Source organism: Mercenaria mercenaria, chromosome 4 (genome assembly GCF_021730395.1).
Source record: "Mercenaria mercenaria strain notata chromosome 4, MADL_Memer_1, whole genome shotgun sequence".
NCBI classification, from domain to species: domain Eukaryota; kingdom Metazoa; phylum Mollusca; class Bivalvia; order Venerida; family Veneridae; genus Mercenaria; species Mercenaria mercenaria.
This window is the reverse complement of record NC_069364.1, coordinates 50,518,627-50,543,180: the sequence shown is the minus strand read 5'-3', so window position 1 is coordinate 50,543,180 and position 24,554 is coordinate 50,518,627. Positions and strand designations below refer to the sequence as shown.

General features: G+C 35.4%; 1 protein-coding gene across 2 annotated transcripts; it reads left to right on the top strand.

Moving 5' to 3' along the window:
• The first annotated feature begins 988 nt into the window (after positions 1 to 988).
• Positions 989 to 23,610, top strand: LOC123551647 (arginyl-tRNA--protein transferase 1-like). 2 transcript variants are annotated; one of them, XM_053541126.1, is made up of 10 exons: positions 989 to 1,100; positions 4,584 to 4,647; positions 5,173 to 5,498; positions 5,826 to 5,938; positions 9,700 to 9,795; positions 13,721 to 13,882; positions 14,564 to 14,745; positions 20,074 to 20,173; positions 21,108 to 21,228; positions 22,144 to 23,610. In XM_053541126.1, the coding sequence occupies exons 1-10, from the start codon at positions 1,004 to 1,006 to the stop codon at positions 22,323 to 22,325; spliced, it is 1,443 nt and encodes a 480-aa protein (XP_053397101.1). In that variant the 5' UTR covers positions 989 to 1,003; the 3' UTR covers positions 22,326 to 23,610. The 2 variants fall into 2 exon arrangements, with proteins under 2 accessions (XP_053397101.1, XP_045196662.2); XM_045340727.2 differs by lacking the exon at positions 13,721 to 13,882 and adding an exon at positions 13,519 to 13,680.
• Positions 23,611 to 24,554: the final 944 nt, after the last annotated feature.

Here is a 24,554-nt window from a genome sequence, read left to right as displayed (position 1 = left end):
TTCAGAGAGATCACCCGGTTTCGAATATTTCATATACACATTGTTGAAATACCTCTTCAAAGAATTGTTTGAATAGCCTCCACCTTTTCAATACCAATATTCTTTTATTACATTACTTATTACTGATTATAAGGACTGTGCTGATTTATACTGTCTTCTGGCCCGTTTAGTCAGCCCATTAACAGTGTTTCTCTTATGGCTCGAAACATACATGCCTAATCATATTTTTATTCAAGAACTATCGTAATTCAACCGAGATAACAGATAAAAAAACACATGTAAATAGTACACCTTTTTCGAGTATTTTTCGTGTAAATGATGTGACCCCGTTTACAATGTTGGCACGGTGGGAGAAAACTGTGAAACTTCTGCCAGTATGTATAAAATGTTGCAAATATTGTCAATATTTGTGTTAAAATACTTTAAACACATTAAAAGACTCAACCTCAAAATATAAAGCACTGCTTTACTGACTCATCAGAACGTACTATCCTTACCATATTCCCAGGTACGGATATCTTTTTCGCACTAAGTTTCATATTACTTTTTTGAATTAGTGGTCTCTGACCGATAAAAAAAAATCAAACAACAAAACAAAAACAAATGATGTTTTTGAATAAATGATATTCAACCATTCATTAAAGACACACTTTTATGTATATATCTCTGTGACTTTTAAAACATGGGATGTGATAGTAAAAAAATTAAAACTATATATCGTTTTCTCTGTTATCAACTATGTTAATTCGAACGTGTAGTTTTAAGAATATAGCAAAAATTCAAGTGCAGGGTTAGCATTTAAATCAAATATGCAAAAATGCACCTTGTCAAAAATAGATTATGGGGAAGATGCACACGAAAAATCGGCAGTCCGGAACCCAGGTTAATGCCGGTGTATCTATGCCGGTGCACGCGCTGGCAAAACTGCCCCTGTAAATTTCTGGATGGATTAACTAACTGACGGTTAGGACAAATCATATCATTCGTTAAAGTAAAGTAAATCATGGCAGGACAAGCACGAACGATTGTTGAATATTTTGCTGAACATGAAGCTTACAGATGTGGATACTGTGGAAATTCAGATACAAATTATTCACATGGTTAATATTTCTTCTAAGTTACATAGAAATTATCGTTTTAATAGGAGAAACGCAACAAGTGTTATGCTTTAATTCGTCCTCAACATTATTCGACTTTATGCAAGTAGTCCCGGACGATATATCGATATATGAAAATGTATATTGTATTATAATAGTAGTATCACACATCCATATGGTCTAAATGTGTATAATAATTACACAATCAAACATTGGTTTAGAATTAATTAATTCACCCTTAGGCCAGAAAAAAATCTGTGAGGCTGTTTTTTAAGGTTCATGTAAAGTGTTTTGAAAATGCCCCTTGGGTGATTTTTGTTTCTTAGGCCGCATAGGCTGTTGTTTTTTTGTTGTTTTTTTTTAAATGGTATACAAAACTGTTCAGTAAAAGTGAAAGTGTCTTTCAAGAAGGTTTGTTTTTTCGGAATGATGAATTTTCTTGTATTATGTGCTTAGCCTAAAAACATGTCCACTATAATTTTTGTAGAAAATATCTTCAAACTTCTTTTTCAAAAATATTTTGGCATTTTGTCTATATTTATTGTGTTCCTAATATATTTCTCCAGGAACTCCCAGTGTGGAAAATGTTACAAAACATTTACATAATTTCAAAACATTGCGAAAATTGCAAAATGAAAGTGAAAGTAGGCTGTGAAAATGACATAATACACCTATGTTTGAGAAAATATTTAAGTTAGCCATGTTTGAAAGAAATGAGAACTGTTGTTGTTAACAACTTTATCATCATTCCACAACCAGGTGTAAAGCTATTTGAATTTTTTCACCTTAATGCACGATTTACAAAACATAAGTTTAGACCCAGAGTCATATAATTGAAGACAATCAAATTCATTCAACCAGTGCTGTTTGAATGAACATGGAGTAGCACTTTCAAATTTACTTTTGGGATGGTGAAGTATCAGACAAATCTTGATCTAAAAAGCGTTTGACTGCAGAAGATGCAGTTTTGGGAATGATGGAACAGCATGATTTCCCATCCTTTTGGAGCAAAAACGAGTGCTTACTACTCAGAATATGGATAATTACATTTTTCACAATCCTCAGATGTGTGGTAATTAATATGACCTTTAATATTAAACTTAATGACATAAAATTTCCGTTTCAATTTACAGCACGTCTATAGTTTATAGCACATCTATAGATACACTTCAGAGAATCAGCCGTGCCAAAAGAGGCACTTTATTTTTGCAGGCTTTCAGTTAATTATTGCATAATCCAACAGCTAATTTGTTTCTTTAATCACCCATTCAATCATCTACAAACATACAATTGAGTCGCTCATGTCAAATAATTTACAAGCTGTATATTCGCACTTCCAGGCAAATGTGTGACAGATTTTAACCTTTTGATAACCTGGATAATGTATTGTAGACTGGTATCGATTTTTTTGCCTATGGAAATGCGCCTTATCATGCATCAGGAGGAGATTAGAAAACCATTCTGTGATTGTAAACAAAATAAAGTGAAAAATGCTTCGCTGAGAGTTTTCGCTAAAAGTTATTTTTCGTGTGAGTGACAGTGTGAGCCCTGCTTAATATGAATACCTGGTCAGGGGTTCCACTAGACCTGAAAACCCAAGACCTCTAGAATCCTTTAGTTTAAATTTTTAAGGGTCCTTTTCCAACATGCACGAGTCCTGTCCCAACACGCCAGTAAAATTGACAAAATTTTCGCTTTCAAAGCCTATTGCAATTTGCGAACAGATGGATCCTGACCAGACTGCACGGATGCACAGGCTGGTCTGGATCCATGCTGGTCGCAAATGCACTATGTTGGTTTTCTCATGGTACGGCTCATTGTAGCATGCCCATTCACGCACTGCAGTATGTGAATCTTGCCCAAAAATATCAAATGCACGCATAAAAATGGCATGCCCATTCACGCACTGCAGTATGTGAATCTTTGTAGAAAGTAAGAAAGAAACATTTTACAAAGTCTGGTGTTGATTAAATGCCAATAAATTAGCCAGTAATTATCGGCAATTAGCGTTACACCTCTTGTCAGTTTTGTTGATCACAATTTGATCTCGGTTGAATATAATACTCAATCTTTGATTATTATCACAATGTTTATGATTTTTTTATGCCCCAAGCATCTACTGATGCGGGAGGCATATAGTGATTGTCCTGTCTGTCAGTCCGTACCAGGTTAACCAAATGGGACCGTTTCGTCTAGCATCAATATCCCTTACTAGAATGACTTGATACTAATGCAGCTGTAACCATTCCTCATCTTCAGACATCACCTGACCTCAGTATGACCTTGACCTCATTTTGGACTTGGGTTGCTTTATATGAGCCCTCTCTTGGTTAACCAAATGGGACCGTTTCGCCTAGCATCAGTGCCCCTTACAAGAATGAATTGATACTAATACAGATGTAAACTGTGACCATTCCTCATCTTCAAACATCACCTGACCTAAGTTTGACCTTGACCTTTTTTTTTTGGACTTGGGTGCAAAATCTGTCGACAAGGATGCCACTGGGGGCATCAAGCGTTTATTGAATGCAGCTCCTTGTTTTTAATTTCTTTCATCAAAATACTATTAAAATTGTATGAAATTAATTTTGTTTAAAAGAATTATAAACCACTTAATCTTTTACTGAACATAACGGCAATCTTAGATTTTAACATCGACAGTTAGCGTGGAGGGTAGTTTCCCTTTATCGAAAATCATAAACAATCTTATTTCCAAGTTGGAAAATCTCCTATAGATGTGTAAAATACTCACCCACGAATTGGGGATGGTCACATTTTGGTAGTTGGACCTAGGAGTTTCGAATCTCTGCATGCATGTACCCCCAACAAGCCATTTTTATGCGTGCATTTGATATTTTTGGGCAAGATTCACATACTGCAGTGCGTGAATGGGCATGCTGACATGTAGATTTGAAACTTTAAACACCTGTTTATCATCATGATTTCCATCTGTAGGCAAGAGTACATAACTCTGTCAACTATTTTGGCTGAATTATGGCCCTTTTTGGACGTGGAAATTGGTTCAGTAGTACAAAATAAGGAACTGTAATTTTGGTCAAATTGCTTTCTATTTATTCAAAATCTAATCAGAGTGGCTTTCATTTAGCTATTTCATGTGTTACTCAGTACAGAATGTATGCCTTTATCGTGCTCGTTTGTTTTGAATAACATAAGTATAACAAAAAATATTCTGAGAAAAAAAAGAGTGTCAGTATATAATAGCTAATACTGTATTGCAGTTTCTGTGTTGAAGAAAAAACAACAACAATTTGCCTGCAACACTGCAGTAAAGTTGACTTACTATAGTGTTGCAGTAAAGAAGGCAGTGATACATAAAATAGTTTGCCAGCAATACTGTAGTAACCTAGTCTTATTAAAATATTCTCAATGTTCTCTTCAACTGGACAAGTAATCATAAATACAAATAGTTGGTGCAATGATGTAACTGACAAAGAAAATGCTTTCAGTATATCTTCAATTTTGCAGGTATGTGGGCACATACTATGACTGTGCAAGACTACCAAGATCTGTTAAACCGAGGATGGAGGCGGTGAGTAACTCTTTAGAATATCATTAGGTATAATATTGTTCACTTGACTGTGGATGCGCAGGCTGGTCTGGATCCATTCTGGTTGCAAATGCAATATGTTGGTTTTCTCATGGTGCGGATCATATATTCTATAAGTATTAAGAATGGGAGGAAAGTGCTCTGAAATGCCGCATCAGCACAAATGTAAAGAGCTGATAATGTTCGTTCTTTTTATCTGAGCCAGGTTAACCTTTTGAAATGTGTATACATTTTACAATGAGGGATAAATAAAGAATCATTTGAAATAGTTGATAAGTACATGTATTGTTTGGAGGATGACCTCAAGAAAAGATAAGAAATCCTTGAAAATTTGGAAAATGTACATGAAAAGTTCTTGAAAGTACTTGAATTTTGTCTCAGATGTTCAATGGAACAATTCTATTAGTTGAAATAAACTGACTGGTATTAAACCCAAGCCCCAATCCCAAAACACACTATTTATATGATTTATTGATTTGAATTCAAGACAAATATTTTTGTTTTCAGAAGTGGAAAATACTGCTACAAGCCTACTATGAATGTAACTTGCTGTCCAATGTACACCATAAGATGTGAGGCATTGAAGTTCAAATTAAGAAAATCACATAAAAAGGTATTGAAAAAGGTGAATAAGTATCTCATTGAGGGAATCCAGCCTTCAGGTGATATAGCTGATGATGATATAGAGGCAGTTAAGAACCAGTCAAGTAAAAATCCAGGGAAATCTGAGAACAAGTCTACTGAAATGCCCAGCTGTCAGTCTGAGGGTGGACAGTCTACTGAAGAAAAAGTTAATCAGGGTTCATCCAAGGATGTTAAAACACCAAAGAAAGGTAACAGTTTCCCCAAGATACCTATGTAATACCAGAATTCCATTAGTTTTTAACCAATGGTCCATCCATTTTTGACCTGATATATGGAATAAGCCCAACAGGTTTCACAACAGAATCGTCAGTGTTCCAAAAACTGACAGTTCATTCTTATCAGTATTTTTCAATGAAAATTATAAGTAGAATTTTATGAGATTTTCTTACATATTCAATTTTAATATACAAACTAAAAGAAAAAAGATTAATGACAGGTATTCGAAATTCATATTTAATGCCTGAGTACGTAATATCCAGATCTGTGTTTATAATGCATGTTTCCCATATATCAAGGTGCTGGTCCAGACCCCAACAAACCCCCATGCAAGAAAGCTAAGGATAGAAGAAAGGAGAAAAAAATGGCAAAACTGGCTGCCAAAGGTGAATCTGCTGAAACCAGTAAACAGGTAAAATACTCTACTAAAAAATGATGAAAAATAAAAGAAAATAGTAGTTAAAGGTGGTCAGTCACATTTAATCAACATTTAATGACATTTTTTACTTTTTGTATATTCTGGTAGAGAATTATTTAAGGAACAAAAAGACCGATTACATAGAGTTAGATTCCTGTTTGAAATGTATATTTTATTATTTTTATAAAATTTTGTAATTACTCCCCTTTAATATGAAAGTATATAAAAAGCTGGGTATTTCTTTTTATTAGGGGTGACTATTGAGGCCAATTTTGACTATTGCAATACTATTGATATTGCTTAAAAACTATTGCGATACTATTCTATTGCAGGTTACTATTGCGATACTATTGCAATAGTTATCGGCCATCATATTTTATACAGTAAAGCTACCAACTGGCATTGTTACACAGTGTAACAGATGGCACTGTTTATAATTGCTGTTAACACACATCGAGATGTTTGTATAACTGAAACGGACAGAAATAATTCTAACATTAAATATTTCTTGCCTTCATTGGCTTTGGAAAAATAAGTAAAACAATAAACCTATGCAAGGTATACTCAACAGAATCGGCCATTTTGTTGCGAATGTCAACATGTTTAATAACCCAAAGCATCGAAAAAGACGAAAATGAACGGATCAGATTAAGGTGTACCAGCACTATAAGTGAAGGGCCCTACCGAACAGTTTGCTGTATAATACAAATAACCTTCTTTCTCAATGTCCATAGTACATTTTCTCATCTAAAATTAACAGGTTATTTAAACATATTTAATCAAGGTTTCTAAGAAACTAAATTTATTAATTATCTCCCAGACTTCTCAGTCCTTTATGGTAGTTTAATTCCGTGAGGGTAATTATTGTAATGGAGACGTAAACATTTTCCGAGGCGCAAATGAAAGCTGGCTCTGTTTCTTGGTTTATAAATTATAAATTATTTCTGTATTTACTAATATTTCAAAACTATCGAAACTATCGATTGTTGAAGGAACTATCGGCGATTGTTATTGAATCGTGACTTTTCTATCGATGCATGCTATTGGGACACTTAGTATCGCAATACATCGATAGTTCGATGTATCGTTACACCCCTACTTTTTATTTCGATACAATGTCTAGTTTTACATTTGCATTTGATAGACATATCAACTATTGAACAATCTGAACCAAAATGCAAGTTTTAAAGCTTTGTGTAGCTTCTGAATTCATTTATTTCCAATCTATCTTGGTTGCACAACCAAGATAGGCAAAGGGAGGTAATAATAATTTTTCAAACTTGCGTTTCCTTGGGCAAAGTATGTTTATCAAATTTATACTTATGATAAAATAACTCTTATCTCGGTTGGGCAACCAGGATAGGAAAATGAAATTTTAAAAATACCTCCAGTGAAAATCTAATTTGTATTAAGTGTTAAGTGAATATAAATGAGTGTAAATGATCAGATGCTAAAGTTTCGAACAAATCCGTTACATGGCCAAAATTTGATTATCCACCTTTAAAGGTAACTGAATTAGAATTAACTATATCCAGATTTTTAGCCCACCATCATCAGATGGTGGGCTATTAAAATCACTCTGCGTCCGTGGTCCGGCCGTCCGTCATTCCGTCCATCCGTCCGTCCGTCTGTTAACAATTTCTCGTTATCGCATCTCCTCAGAAACTACTGGGGGGATTTTGACCAAACTTTGTCAGAATGATGTATTGGTACCCTAGTTGTGTCCCCCTGAAAATCAGACTGGTTCAACAATTTATGAGTGAGTTATGGCCCTTTGTTTATTTCTATAATTTACATAGATTTATATAGGGAAAAACTTTGAAAACCTTCTTGTCCAAAACCACTGAGCCTAGGGCTTTGATATTTGGTATGAAGCATTATCTAGTGGTCCTCTACCAAGATGATTCAAATTATTTCTCTGGGGTCAAATATGGCCCCGCCCTGGGGGTCACATGGTTTATATAGACTTATATATAGGGAAAAACTTTGAAAAAACCTCTTGTCCAAAACCACAGGACCTAGGGCTTTGATATTTTGTATGTGACATCATCTAGTGGTCTTCAACTAAGATTGTTCAAATTATACCCCTAGGGTCAAATATGGCTCCACCCTGGGGGTCATATGGTTTACATAGACTTATATGGGGAAAAACTTTGAAAATCTTCTTGTCCAACCCACAAAGCCTAGGGCTTTGATACTTGTAATGTAGCATCATCTAGTGGTTCTCTACCAAGTTTGTTCAAGTTATCCCCCTAGGGTCAAATATGGCCCCGCCCCAGGGGTCACATGGTTCATATAGACTTATATAGGGAAAAGCTTTTAAAATCTTCTTGTCAATAACTACAACATTCAAATTTGGACCACATGTATATTTTTGAGTGGCAAGATGAACCTTGACATGAGTTGACCTTGATTTTGACCTAGTGACCTTTTTTCACATTTCTGTAGCTACAGCCTTCAAATTTGGACCACATGCATAGTTTTGTGCACTTGAAAAAACTTTGACCTTGATTTTGACCTAGTGACCTATTTTCACATTTTTGAAGGTACAGGTATCAAATTTGGACCATATGCATAGTTCCGTGTTTCAAAATGAAATTTGACATTGATTTTGACCTAGTGACCTACTTTCACATTTCTGTAGCTACAGGCTTCAAATTTAGACCACATGCATAGGATTATGTACCGAAACAAACTTTGACCTTGACATTGACCTAGTGACCTACTTTCACATTTTTGAAGGTACAGGCTTCAGATTTGGACCACATGCATAGATTTGTGTTTTGAAGTGAAATTTGACCCTTGATTTTGACCTAGTGACCTACTTACACATTTCTCAAGCTACAGCCTTCAAATTTGGACCACTTGCATAGTTTTGTGTACCGAAACAAACTTTGACCTTAAGATTGATCTAGTGACCTACTTTCACATTGCTCAAGCTACAGCTTTCGAATTTGGACCACATGCACAGTGTTGTGTACGGAAATGAAATTTGACCTGGAGCTAGTCAGTAAGTCTTGAAATTTGGAACACTCAAAAATGGCACATTGGTGGGCGCCAAGATCACTCTGTGATCTCTTGTTCAGAGTTAGTTGTAACTTATCTATTACTTGTATGGTTATAATAATTTTGAAATATGCAATAGTCAGATAAAAGAGAACTGGCTGTATGACCGTAGCCCTTTGGGATTACAACCCTTTGTTTTTTATGTGCTTTGTGTAAAGTATCTGTATATGCCATAGCCTTCCTTAAAGTGTAGACCTGTTACTAACCTGTTGGATGGAAGGCATTCAAGAGCATCTTAGAAGTTTTTAGTGCCTGGACTTCTGTATTGTTTATTGGATTGGCGTCAAGTTTCACTAGATCACAAAGTCATCCATCTGACCAGGGTTCTTGGAAACTCAGAATTCAGCGTCCCTGTACGCATAATTGGTCTCAGTATAAGGATGTTTAATGAAGTTTTGGGGTCAACGGAAACAAGTTTCTGCAGTGGGACGCAAGCTTTAACTTCATAATTAATTGTTTACAAATACCTGTGAATAAACAAGTTTGAGCAATATTAGTGGGAGGAGTCACCTGCTTCTCATCGATAGCGGCATAAATTATGCCCGTTTGCACTGCACCGCGAGACAGGACGTCATGTGTATGATCTACGCAATTACATGTGATTGTCGGCATGTTTAGAAAGGTGACATGAATTGATTGTAAACCGACAGTTTATAAAGTGTTTGAAGTAACTAAGTAAGTTTTTGCAGAATGAGGAGGGTGCAGAAAGTAAAAGAGATGGGAAGACTCTAGAAGAATTTCTGGCTGAACCTAGTAAAGCTACCAAATGTGCTCATAAATTAGAGGTAAGTTCTAACATTGTATACCATGGGACCTACTAGACTAGTAAGGCAGGGGTGTAAACTCTCACATGTCCTAATAATTTTTTTGTCGGTCCACCATGTCTCTACAGATTTCAAATGTAAGACAGTACAAGATAGAAAGCATTGAATATATGGGACTGGTTATAGGATATGCTCTATCATTATATATGAGTGGACTTTCTGGATGGTAAGTTCTGACATGGTGAACCACGGGACTGACTGCATGGTAAGTTCTAACATGGTGTACCACGGGACTAGCTACGTGGTAAGTTCTAACATGGTATGACACGGGACTAGCTACGTGGTAAGTTCTGACATGGTGTACTGCGGGACTAGCTACATGGTAAGTTCTAACATGGTGTACCGCGGGACTAGCTACGTGGTAGGTTCTAACATGGTATGACACGAGACTAGCTACGTGGTAAGTTCTGACATGGTGTACCATGGGACTGGCTGCATGGTAAGTTCTAACATGGTGTACCACGGGACTAGCTACGTGGTAAGTTCTAACATGGTATGACACGGGACTAGCTACGTGGTAAGTTCTGACATGGTGAACCATGAGACTAGCTACGTGGTAAGTTCTAACATGGTGTACAATGGGGCTAGCTACGTGGTAAGTTCTAACATGGTGTACCATGGGACTAGCTACATGGTAAGTTCTAACATGGTGTACCACGGGACTAGCTACATGATAAGTTCTAACATAGTGTAGAATGGGACTAGCTGTGTGGTAAGTTCTAACATGGTGTACCCAGGGACTGGCTAGATAGTAAACAGCTTTCATAGCCTGTTTAACATTTCAGTAGAAGATAAGGCTAAGTTGACATTAAAGTTTTTGTGCCATCCAAAATTCTGGGAGTGGGAATGGGTATTTTAGAGTTGTTTGTCCACCCATCTGTCCATCTGAATTTGTGCAGTGTAGAATGATGTGACCTGGTCATAAAACCTCACAGGATTGTCATTCAGTATGTGAAGTTGTGCACCTGGTGATTTAATTAGAATTTCACACAGCCACAACAGAGTTACTGCCCTTGACTTAGTATAATATTATGCATAAAAATGGCCTAAAAGTTTGTGTTGCACATACCTCTAAAACCATTTGACCTAGAATTATGAAACATCGTAGGAGTATTATTCTGCTTGTAAAGTTGTGCACCTGGGGTTTTGCTTGAGATTTCACTCTGTCAGACCACAGTTATGACCCCTGACCTAGTAAAAAAATATGCATTTAGGGTCAAAAGTATGTGTCACATGTATTTCAAAAAGTGTTTGACCTAGAGTAATGAAACATTAGAGGATTGGCATAAAGCATATTGTGTTCCGTTTGGGATTTCACTCAGCCAGACCAGAGTTATTGTTCTTTACTTAGTTAAGGATACACATGCAGTGCTTAAAAGTTTATGCTGTAGTTATCTTTTAAAGATTTTTTACCTAAAGTCATGAAACCGTGCACAGTGACAGGTAGTTGGGAGCATCAGTGGCCTATGGACTCACATGTAATTATATATAGGTATTTTGTTCAAATTTCAGTATTAAAAATTCCACAAATTAGGTTTATGCACTGAAAGATATTTTCTAATAGGTAATAATTCTTGTACTATTATAGGGATCATTTATTGACATACTTCAGTTTTAAGGGATCACACATGTCCAATGATCACATTTCTAGCTACAGTACTTCTGTATATTGGTTGTAATTTGAATTTTGAAAAATACACAAAGTACAGGGCTATCTAATACTTGTTCACTATGATATGTTCTTCAAGTTACAAAAGGTTGCACAAGTTTCAGGACGTTAATTCTGATTGCTTAGTTTTGTAGTGTTTGACTTTAAAGCAAGTGGATGTTAGTCTTATCCGTTGGAGAACTATTTTTAATCTCTTTGAAGTTTTGATTTATCAGGGCAGTGTTTAATTTGATTTGTGTCATTTCATGAAATTTAGGTCAGTTTATCTGACAGGTCAGTTTCGTAATTAGTTTCTGTGTTTGTTTTGATAACAGGCACTCCAAATGAAAGATGAATTTCCTTATTTAGATGTTTCAGCATCAGTTTTGTTCTGCATCTTAACTCAATAACCCTATTTAGTACATGGTTGAAAGTGCTGTATCTTGCTAATAAGGTTTTGGTCAGTGGATTGGAGTATCACAATATTAAGGAAATCATATACTTCCTTTGCAGATATAGGTTATATTAGTTTTAAGGGATTTTGAAATTTCAGGACAGATTTGATATTTTCTGTGTCACCTTGATTTTTTTTTTTTTTTTTGAAGAATCCACGCCTCCTCAAAAATATCCCTATCTCTTAGGTGAATCATACAACTCTGGCAATTCTTTGTTTCAAGATTGTTCTAACAGTAAATCACTTTACAATTGTAAAATGTTGAGATCACTTGCAGGCTGATCTTGGTCTGCACTGGTAGCAAAGGCAGAATCATTTGCCCCCAGCAAACTAAAGGTTAAAGTTAGTTTGTGCTCCCATCAGCCACCTTCATAGGTCAGAATTATTTGCCAAATAATGCAAAAATATTTTCAGCAGTGCCAGAGTTTTCCAACTCACTTTCTGTTTTACAGTTGATTCATAACCTGAAACTTGGAAAATCCTTTATTTAGAATATTCTTCTTAACCCTAATCATGCTGGACACGATTGATTCTGTCCTTGCAACCAGTGTAGGTCATGATCAGCCTGCACATCTGTGTAGTCTGATCAAAATCTGCACTGTTTGCTATTCAGTCAGTAGTAAGCACCTCTTGTAACAGTTAATTGTACTGTCGAAATTGAAAGATCGACAATTTCATTATAGAAATTTAACAGGGTAAGGGTTATGGTTCATGTACCGATCTTTAAAAAAAGTTTATCTTATTTTGTTTGATTCCTAATTATGTTTGTATTAATTGAAATTAGGATGCTGATAATGCAGCAAAGAAATCTCAATAATTACCACAGTCGAATTCGAAATTACCGAGAATCAATTTTAAACAATGTGTAAATACATGTATTTGATCTAAACTGCAATTTATCGAAATGTCAGTTTTCATGAACAGTGCTTTGTTCAGTAAACCTTGTGATATAATACAAACATCGCATCAAGGCAGCTAAGAAAAGTTATCCTTCCTTGCTGGCTGAAAAGTCATATATGTTTGACTTATTTTTATCTTCTGAAGAAAGATCAACATGAATGTGTACCTTGTCACACATGACTTACTATAGAACAATTTTTTTAATTGATTATTTGAACCCTATACCATAGTATATATTTTGACATACAGTCTTTGAAAGAGTGGGTTGAAACAGTTTCTTTAGATAAAGTTTTGTCCTTTTTAAAACAGACAGTCATTATCATAAAATCTGATCATAAAATATTTTTGTTTGCATTTGTTGCAATATAGCTATGTTAAAAACTTTTATTTTTAACAGTATATATGTTGGCAACATTTTTCAGTTTATGTTTTCTCAGCAATATTTTACCTTTTTGTGTTGATTCACTATAAAATCCCACTCACTCTTTCACTAGCTGGACCAGATTCAACAGGCTTTGTCTTGTTAATGACTTGGAGTAGTTAAAACTTGATCTTAGAGAAATTTATGCATCATGTGTATTTCAGTACTATATTTAGACCAGATCAACTTAAGAATTACTGTTGTTATCTTTAAAAATGGACTTGGAAGAATGTTTCTTATTTGCGTGTTATTTCCTTGTAGATACGTCTGGTAAGGTCCTGCCCTCGAAGTAAAGAATTTGAAGACACCCTGAAAGAGACACACAAAGTTTATCATAAATATCAAATGGCAATTCATGGTGATCCTGCAGACAAACCAAACATGCGTCAGTTTACAAGATTTCTGATTGACTCACCATTAGAGGTACATATTATATTTTAATTTCTCACTTCTTACTTCACAGATAAAATTGGTACGCAGTTATCCGAAGTCTGATGGGTTTAAGACAAGTTACGAGGAGTCTTACAAGGTTTACAAGAAATATCAGATGACAATTCATAAAGACACCGAGGACGATTGCTCTAAGTCTTCATATAATGGTTTCCTTGTTGACTCACCGTTAGAGGTACTTATTTAATTACTTGCAAAGCTGCAACATTAATGTTTCAGAACACAGAATTCTCTAACTTAAAGGTGCGTATCTAGATTCCAAAGCATAAATCATGTCTTCGGCAACCAAAATGTTGATAAAATATGTTTTAAATTAAGGTTTTTTAGCTTGTCGAAAACTGCTAGGTATTGTTGTCACTTGATGTTGGTGCTAGTGCGGGTTATGAGTTTTGTTTACATATAGGTACACTTTTCACACAGAAAATACAGGAGCTATAGCTTTGAAACTTTGCACCCCTGTTTATCATTGTTAGATGAGTATGTAGGCCAAGAACCGTTACTCTAGCATGCATTTGTCAGAATTATGGTCCTCTTGTACTAAGAAAATTGGAGTTTCTGGTTTAAATTTTCATTTTGGTCCAATTCACTTGAACTTCGCATACTTATTTGTCATTAAATAATTTGTTGACCATGACTGTTGGCATTAAATTTTCTCTGTGATATAATTCGGTATTAGTAAGCATATTTCACAACAGATTTTGGAGCATTTAAATTGCCAGATCTGTTTTGAAAATCCTTGTTTAAATAAATATCAGACTTGGCAAGACGAATAAGACTAAAAATTACGTGACTAAAGTTGTTTGTGCATCATAATGTCATTTCTTGCATTTATAACAATTCTGTTTCATCATTTCAGAGCTCACATCCCGGAGGAAGTTTACCTGAGGGTTATGGTTCATTTCATCAGCAATATATACTGGATGGGAAGATAATCTGCGTAGGCGTGATTGATATCCTGCCGTCGCTGATCTCGTCAAAATACCTCTATTATGATCCAGACTACCAGTTTCTTTCATTAGGGACTTACTCGGCTTTGGTGTAGGTGTTTGGTTTTAGAACTTTATTTCATGTAGAGTGGTGGAACCTATGCTCGCGGTATTCCTATGCTCGCGGTATTTCGATAAATATGCTCGCTGCAGAAGCACTGATAAAAATATTTCATCATGCTATATTCAACACCGACCAGTGGTGAAATGCCTTTACAACAAACGTAGCGATAGCCGCGCGTGCCGCTCACGTGACGTATACAGCAGCCGATACATTTTACGCAATCTGTATCCGTCGCACAAATCTCACACAAATATGTCAAAATCACTCAACTAAAGTTAGTTTTTTTTTATAAATCATGCATTACATTCAGATATAAGATACATTTAAGAGCAAGATGTGATGAATGTGGCGCCTGGCTACACTACGAGTGCCTTTCGAACCATGAAAAGATCTTAGTATTTTGACAAAGTCCAAATGGTTCTTCCTGAGATGTAGGGAGGAGTAAATTTCCTACACACAAAAGAAGTGTAGAAAACATTAGCGAGTTAATCACTGTCGTTGTTTGAATCTTTAATACTTGAACATTCTGTTTTTAAACAACATTATTATACGTTTTTAAGCTTTGTTCTAATAGTGACTCCATTTCTGTAAGGGAAATATACACATAGAGGCACATACTAAATTTTATCCCCATTTATTTTGTTTTTCACATAATAAATGAGTAATGTTCTAAATATTATATTCGCATATGCTTGTTTGTTCATTTTTAGCCTGCTGAATTTTTTTTTCGTCCTTAGTTTAATCGATATTACATAACGCCAGCATAGGTTCCCTTCAGGGCGAATTTTCACCTTTTTACGTATGCCGTGTCGATAGCACACGAGACGACTAAGTCACGTGATGACGCACATCAGCAATATGTTTCGCTAAAAGGAGGATAACTTTAAGTTTTTGCATAGGCAAAACGAATTCATAATTTTTTCTTGCTTCTTAAAAAGATTATATATGTACAAAATACCGCGAGCATAGGTTCCACCACTCTATATAAGAGTGCTTTGAAATCTATACTGTACTGATGATAAACCCGAACAGAAAATGAGGTTTTTTACCTGTAACTTTTTTATTTCTGCAAATTGTAATCATCGGTCGGTATCAAAATAAAGCTTAACTTTTGTTGAAAACTTTACATAATTCAAATTTGTATTTACAGGGGTGCAAGTTTTCCGGTTTATGCCGGATTTCCGGTTTTTCGAGGGTCCGAGAGATCATTTTTCCAAATCGTGTAAATCCGTTGAGAAATTGGGAGGGGGGGGGGGGGTGATGGACGCGAGACCACGAAGACAGAAACTGACCGTTTCGCGGAGGTGCAAGTGCAGGAGCAGTTGCCGTTCGTTGCAAGGGAAACAACCATTTTGCGACTTCCCGTACACCGTTCTCGCGCGCGCACTCTTCAAAAATCCCAAAACGCATAATATTTGTTCGAAAATATCCAATATATGCAATTTCTACGGCCCGGTACGGACATGAAAGTGTTGGACAAGGAGTGTAAAAATAGAGTAGAGATGGGATTGGATGAATTAGAAGGACTCGTCTGGCAACAAATACGAGAGTTGGTTGAAAAAAAACAACAGACCTTCCAGCCGTAATATGGGAAAACGATGATCAGTCGTCGGGGAAAAAAGGCAGTGAAGAATCATTCAAAGGATAAAGCACACCAAAACTGTAAAAACTATTCAGGTATGTGCATTTTATTGCATTATTTTCCAGTCTATTTGTATCGTAGTTGAAGCAAGTGGTTAGTTAGGTTTTGGGTACAAATGTCACCCCACCCACTTGTTTTTCTTCTCTTGTCCAAACTTTTATGGCTTGGGTGAAAGGGTTGGGGGTTGAGATGTGCTGGCATGGCCCATGGGGAACCTCTGCCCATTTTTTTCAGAGAGCTGGACTTAGTTTTTTTTTGGTGGGGACAGGAATAAATAATATATATTTATGTCCCTGGGGGGGGTGGGGGGGGTGTAGGGTTTCCAAAATATGCTGCTTTATCCTTGATTCGAGCCTCTTAAATCTTTTAGGGTTGTGTATATTTTTGTAAACCTGTTCAATTAAACATTTTTTGTTTTTTTTGGTACAAAAATATTTGCATTTAACAATAGACAATAAGAATTACAATGTTATCATCTTTTATATGAACATTTTTGCAAGAAACTGAAGAAGGTCAAACTCCACATCATTTTAAAACTTTCTCATTGATTCGAGCCCTTTGTCTGGTAGGTCAATAAATGTTAATGTTTGCACAGTCTATTTCCATAAAGCAAATGTCTATAAAGACTGACTTCTTTTTCAGTTGTTAAAACAGTCAAATTATGCTCAGGACGCTTTTAATTTGAAATTTTGGGTCACAATATTGCCCACTGTGTAATTTCCTTTTGAAATAAATAATTTTTTATGTAAAATATTAAAAGAGGTATTTACTCAATTTTCCAGTGGTTTCATGACTAATATTTTACAAGGCATTTTAAAATGTAAATGACACAAGTTTCTGATGGAAGAACAAGTTGCTTGGGCATGAATTTTACTAAAACACAAGAGAAAGCTCGAATCTACGAGAAACAGGCATATTAGATGTGTACATGCTCATTTTACCTTCAACATTCATTATTTTACATTTCATTTTTAGTTTGCATTGTAACATAACCGATAAATATCAAAATGTAAAAATATGTCAGGTCTTATTTATAGGACCATTTTTAACACAGCTTGATTTTTCAATGATCCGTTTTCAGGTACTTCCTGGCTGTAGATTCTCGTTTAGAGTCGATGCAGGAGAGAATCCTTACTACAGCAGTTGTAAGTGAACATTGTCTGCCTTTCTCTCTGGCAGGTGACATCATAGATCTAGTGAAATGACTTGCTGAAGACAAGGTAGCGCTAGATAAAATAAAAAAAAATTATCCAGGACCAGTGCAGCATATATGTGAATACTCATAAGGAAAATTTTGTGTCACTGAACATTGATGAAGCAACTAATAGAAATATTGACAAAGTGCTTAACATTATAGTGCAGTATTATGATGAAGAGTCAAACAAAGTTGTATTTGACCACTTAGGTTCAAGAATTCTGAATGTTGCTGCAGCTGCTGAAATTGTGAAGTCTATAGAAAGTGTTCTGTTAGATTATGAAATAAAGTGGACACAAGTTGTAAATGTTTTGATGGACAACTGTAGCATCATGAGAGGAGTGAAAGGAGGAGTTGAGACTCTTATAAGAGGGAAAAATGATTGTCTTCTTGATGTTAGTGGGGACACGGTCCACATGATAAGCAATGTGGCCAAAACATTGATGAAAAATGTAGACAGTGTTCTTCAGAGTATTTGCTTTGACCAATACTATGAGGTAGAGAAGTCCTCAAAAGTGAAGGAAATTGTAAATGAAATGATGACTTTTGATGAATGCTGAAATATCCAAGCATCTTACTAGACCAATCAGCAGCGGATTTCTCCAGATGTACAATGTCACCTCAAGGCTGGTAGAAGTGTTTTGACTACCTAACTGTTTATTACGCAGCATTTCTCACTGACTGGTATTATAAGTGAACTATAGTTAAAACCTATTAAGATTATTATTACACCCCTGTTAGGACTTTTAATGCACCAATCCTACCATGTAATTTTCACAGTCATTAATTAATTTATAAATTAAAGAAATGTGTTACTTGAATTAATGGCATTTCTAATAAAAAAGTAAATAAAAACCTTTGTATAGATGTTCTTGAAATATTTTGTTATTGTTATAAGTGACATAATCTAATATCTTGCTAGATTCAATAGTATTAGAATTTTTAAGATGAAATACTCTGTGTAGATACACTCCTAGAAGAACCTCAAAAAAATGATTTGTATGACTCTGAAATTACTAAAATTTCACAGCTTCCGGGGGCCTCCCGCCCCCTGGACCCCTGGCCAGGGCTTTGCCCTGGACCCACCGGGGGCCCATGCGGCCCCCTGGCCCCCAGCAATATTTTCAGGTTTTTCAAAATTTTATACTTGAACCCCTGTATTTAGTAAACAAACTCACACAAAGTGAGGCCCTGAAAGGGGTATGTAAAAAGGGGACTGTATGAACCTTGACTGATGATAAATTCGAACACTTTGTCATTTACAAAATTTTCTTGGTATTATTATATCGAAACTTTCCCCAAAAAGCTGCAACAGTCATATTTGATCAAGTAATGAAAAGTTACCAAATTTCAGGCCTTAATTTTTCGACAGTGAACATGTGCACAAAACACCTCTTCCCCAGTAATTTTGGATAACTATTTTTATGCCCCCAAAGGGAGGCATATAGTTTTTGAATCGTCTGTTGGTCTGTCCGCAATTTTCGTGTCCGGTCCATATCTTTGTCATCGATGGATGGATTTTCAAATAACTTGGCATGAATGTGTACCACTGTAAGACGATGTGTCGCGCACAAGACCCAGGTCCGTAGCTCAAAGGTCAAGGTCACACTTAGACGTTAAAGGTCATTTTTCATGATAGTGCATTCGTGTCCGGTCTATATCTTTGTCATCCATGGATGGATTTTCAAATAACTTGGCATGAATGTGTACCACAGTAAGACGACGTGTCGCGCGCAAGACCCAGGTCCGTAGCTCAAAGGTCAAGGTCACACTTAGACGTTAAAGGTCATATTTCATGATAGTGCATTGATGGGCGTGTCCGGTCCATATCTTTGTCATTCATGAATGGATTTTAAAATTATTGGGCATGAATGTGTACCACAGTAAGACGTCCTCTCGTGCGCAAGACCCAGGTCCGTAGGTCAAAGGTCCTGAACTATAACATCGGCCATAACTATTCATTCAAAGTGGCATCGGGGGCATGTGTCATCCTATGGAGACAGCTCTTGTTTATACAAATTTATGTAAGTCATTTATTTATACAGAATATTTACCAATTTTGTTTTTATTTACACCAGTTGGTATTGTAAATGGAAACTATTAGATGGTGTATTCAATTTTATAAATAACCGATTGCAATCAAAAATTTCCAAGGTGGTCGACTTTATCATCTGTCCGGGTTTATCATCAGTACCAGTAACTTCTTTTATAAAAAAAGCAATTTCATGATTTGATAATAAGTTCTCTTTGCTGTTTTAGATAAAAAAAGATACCAAGTTTTAGGCTTACCTCAGCATGAAGTGATCATGGTGAGCGTTTATGATTGTTGGATATCAGTGTCCATCTGTCGTCCACATTTCCTTTAAGGACATCTAAACCGCCATGCCAATTTCAACTAAACTTCACTGGAATGTTTTTGTGTTGTCACCGTCAGATTATTTCAAATCTAGGTCATCCTTATGTTATATTGTGATTTCAGTGAACTAGCACTTGTAAGAGATCTCCATAAACATTCTGCAGAACTGATCTACTATTACATGGGCTACTATATACATTCCTGTCCCAAAATGATATATAAGGTAAGTTTTGCCATGCTTGGATATTTTTGAAAATAGAATTATATACTTCAGAGTTAACAGTAGTACTAATTTAACCCTTAGCCTGCTATATTTCTATAATGGACTGGTCCATCTTTCAATTAGGACAGTACCACTTATTATTCAAAGGGGTTTTCACTGAAAATTTACTGACTGAATAGCGAACAGTGCAGACCATGATCAGACTGCACGGATGTGCAGGCTGATCTTGGTCTGCACTGGTCGCAAAGGCAGAATCATCTGCCGCCAGCAGGCTAAGGGTTAATATTACAATGAACAGCATCCAGGAAGTACGTAAGAATATATCTTCTACAATAGTGAGCTGGTATAGAAGTAGGGAAATAGATCCTAGAGCAATCTAGGAGACAGATTCTTCAACAAGTTTTCTCTATGTAAGATAATGTCAGAAGTTATTCATTAGCTGAAAGTTTAGGTAATGGAAAGAGTGTTTATATATAAATGGGGCTAAAGTCTAGCCACCTTAATCAGAAATCTTGGTTCTAACCAGGTGCCCGCTCGTGATGAAATAATGCACAGAGGGGCACCTGGGGTCTTCCTCCACCATTAAAGCTGGAAAGTCGCCATATGACCTATCATGTGTCGGTGCGACGTTAAATCCAAAAAAAAAAAAAAAAAAAAAAAATCAGAAATATTGTCAATATTATGGACATAATTACAGGTAGCCTTCTTTCTGTCATTTACATGTCAGGAAAATGCTCTATGATACAGGGATAAAGAACAAACTCTTGATTGGTAGGTGAAAGGTTCTAACCCCTGTGAGAGCCGACTTTTATCACAGTCACAACAGTCTGTTACTAAGGTGTATGTACTGGTAAAAAAATCCAGGAAGCAGCTGGCAAGCATATATTTAACTTGTGAAAGGGCAATTTCAGAATTGAAATTATTAACATTACAGGGTCAGTACCATCCATCATACTTGTTGTGTCCAGAGACGTACACCTGGCATCCTGTAGAGAAGTGTGGTCCCATGCTCGACCAGAAAACATACTGCAGATTTGAGGAGGATCCAACTAAAGGTTATTAAAGTTGAATGAAATTGTATTTTGTGGTACAGAGAAGTCAATATGTTATATTAAATCAATATAATGCAGCCAATGTCATATAAATAATTACTACAAAGTCTGACCATTGCATTGTAGCTAAGGAGTAAAATTTGTGTAGCTAGAAGTTGGGCATCCTACAACATGTTTCAGACTTAAACAGGGATCACAAGTTTGATGCCCCAGGCATGTAATGCATGACTAGAATTGAAGTCACAGTTACTCTTTGTATGTGATGTTTCATTCAGTTATTTTGCCTGTGCAATTACTGTTCTTATGATTTCTTTATCGAAAACTAGAAATTCCTCATCACTTGACTAAATGCTTACAAATGTATGTTATCTTTGTCAGATGTTTAAAATAACTAGATATCTTTCAGAATTTTTGGGTAACTTAAGAAAATTTAATAATTGCAATGGACATCGAAAGACAAATTTTAAATATGGAATACAGATATAAGCAAGATTGTCTTTACCTTTTACTTAGTTTTCACTGGTTTAAAATAAAAATAAAAAGGTATGATAATCCAGGAGAACATAAAAATATTTAATCAGCAGGCACCTGAAAAATACTGTTAAAATACTTGAAAACCCATGAGTAGATGACAAATGCATGTATCTATAGCACATGAAAAACAATGCTTACATGTATTATATAGGGCTGTAAGAATATATATTAAATAGAATATTCGCATATAAATACAAATCTTTGTAGGCAGTTTATTGATTGTTTAAGTAACACTGGTAAAAGAATAACTTTCTGTGAAATATATATCTTTATTTTTTCGGATTATCAGTATAAAGTGTTTCTTTTGATTATGAACTGTCAAATTTATCCCACTTAAAGTGCAAATCCATTTTGCATGAAGCTTTCATATCTTTCTGTTTGTAGATGATGAGAACGGTAAACCAGACTTAGAGAACCTGCTTGTGTTATTCCAGCGTACAGCAATGCCTTACCCTATATACAAGGCACTGAGTAAAGGAAAGACTGACGACTTGGACGAGGTGACGGAGTATGCTGGATTTGTCGGCAAGAAATGTGCATCGAGTATACTGCTGTTCAGGAAATGAAGGCAACAATAAGTTACCGTTGTGTTAAGTTATCTGTGATACATTAGTTCCAAATTTACATATTAGTTATATTTATGATCATTGAATTTCAACATAATGTGATAATGTATTCTTGATAGCATATAAGCATGTTTTGACTAACCGCTTCCGCTGCCATTACAAATTGCATGCATGAAAATAAGATCTGAAAAGGAATTGATCGAGTCAAGTTACTTCTTCAAATTTGGGAATTATAACACAGAAATCTGTTTTGAAAGAAAGTTAATAAGTGTAATTCTATACTCGGTTACATTTGACAGCTAAACTGATAACCTGCGTATGAATGAAAGGTGTTTTGTGTCAGTCACATTCTTGCAGCATAGGATGAAACTTCTTAATATAATATTGTGATGAAGTTAATTCTTTCTAGCTAGCATTTGTAATTTTTATGAAGGATTGTGTTTAGGATCAGTCTGTAGTATTACTGCCAGGTACCGTGCTAACAGGAAATGTTCACACAATCATAGGCCTTGGGCAAGTCGATGTATTTCCCATTTCACCAGAAATGAAGTTACTACTTCCGGTTTTGTTAAAAATAAAAAAAATGTGCAATGACAGAAAGAAGCATCTGCAATTATTGTATGTTTGTTATTTGCGGGTGTTGATACTGCGTAACTGTTAATTGTAAATACTTTTACTTTATTATATTCTGATGAAAGTTATATGTTTAGTAATTATTTTGTAGAGAACTACGGTCAGAAAATTATTCTTGAACATGAAAATTGGGTTATTTCCATTAGAATTCTATAGATAGAAAGTAATCAATGTTAGAGGTGTGAAAATTGAAGTTGAAAAATATTGGGTAATCCTCATTTACTGTTCTGTAAATGATTATTCTTGATGACAAAATATTTGGTAGTTTTCATGTTCGAGGTCAGGGCCCATATTCATAAAGCATCTTATTAGTGAAAAAAATTACTAGGATCGGTATTTAACATTTTCTTATTATTTTCTATTTCATTTAAAACCATTCTTACTGATTAGTTAGATCAGTCGCTCTTCATTGAACAGTAAGATTGAATCTAAATCTAATTAATATTTTGATAGAAAGTTTATTTAAACCAAAGAAATTGATATGTAAGATTCATAAAGCAACATCGTTCTAGGATTTAAGTTAAAAGCTTTATTATTATTATGGACCCTGTTAATTATTACACTGTATTGTTCTATCTTTTATGTTGTCATAATATTAATAGTTTATATAAGTTACACTAATTCTTCAATTAAATGATTTTTAGACCCTGTGCACTAATTCTATTGTTCAAACTAAAACCAAAAGTCAAATATGTATCTGTAAAATATGGTTATTCTGATCATGGAAGTAGGGTTCAGCTGGCTTTGCCATGTCTCCATCAGTGTCAATTTGTTACCGAAATCATTATTTTAACTTATCACTAGGGTTCACACAGATCTATGGATTATGGAGTATTGAGTTTGATCCCTGGGGAAGGCATAATGTCCTTATGATGATTTGATAAAAGAGATTGTGCCTGCACTCATATATCCACCCTAATTCTTGAGGGGAAGTTTGCAGTTACTTGTGGAGAAGTATCTGGGAACACCGGTTAGATTAACTGCCTACCGATACATAATTGAAAAACTGTTGAAAAATAGTGCTAAAATTGAACCAAAGCAATCAATAATGTCTTTGTAACTTTAGAACAGATAGTTATTCAATTTTGTAGAATAGATCAGGATTAGGCATCACCTTGCCACATTCCCAGCTGTCTAGTTGACTGCCTGTACTTATATTGTTGTGATTCAGTATGACTTCTGAAATGTCTTTAAACTAACAGGTTTGAAATATTGTCTTTTAAGCCTCTTCTCCACTGTTGGCTTGTTATCCCCCGACAAAGTCGGTAGAAACACCTGTAGTGTTTTAGCAAAGTTTTGTAAGAGGTTCTTCCCTTTACAGATAAAGTAAAAAAAGACTATAACATTATGTGTATAAGGAAAAATGTGTATTGATGACAGAAAGTTGGTTGGCAAAATGTCCATACATCAAAAGGTAAAACAGTAACATATGAATTAGAATGGACCTGGAGGGTGGTAGGGTGGAAAGTGGAGAATAGAAAAAGTTAAAATAGAAAAACTTCTCTGAATTTTGCATAAGCTGGAATTCTGTGATCCGAGAAAGAGGCTATTTATCCATAAGCGAAAAGGTATTTAACTACCAGTAAGTGGTAATGT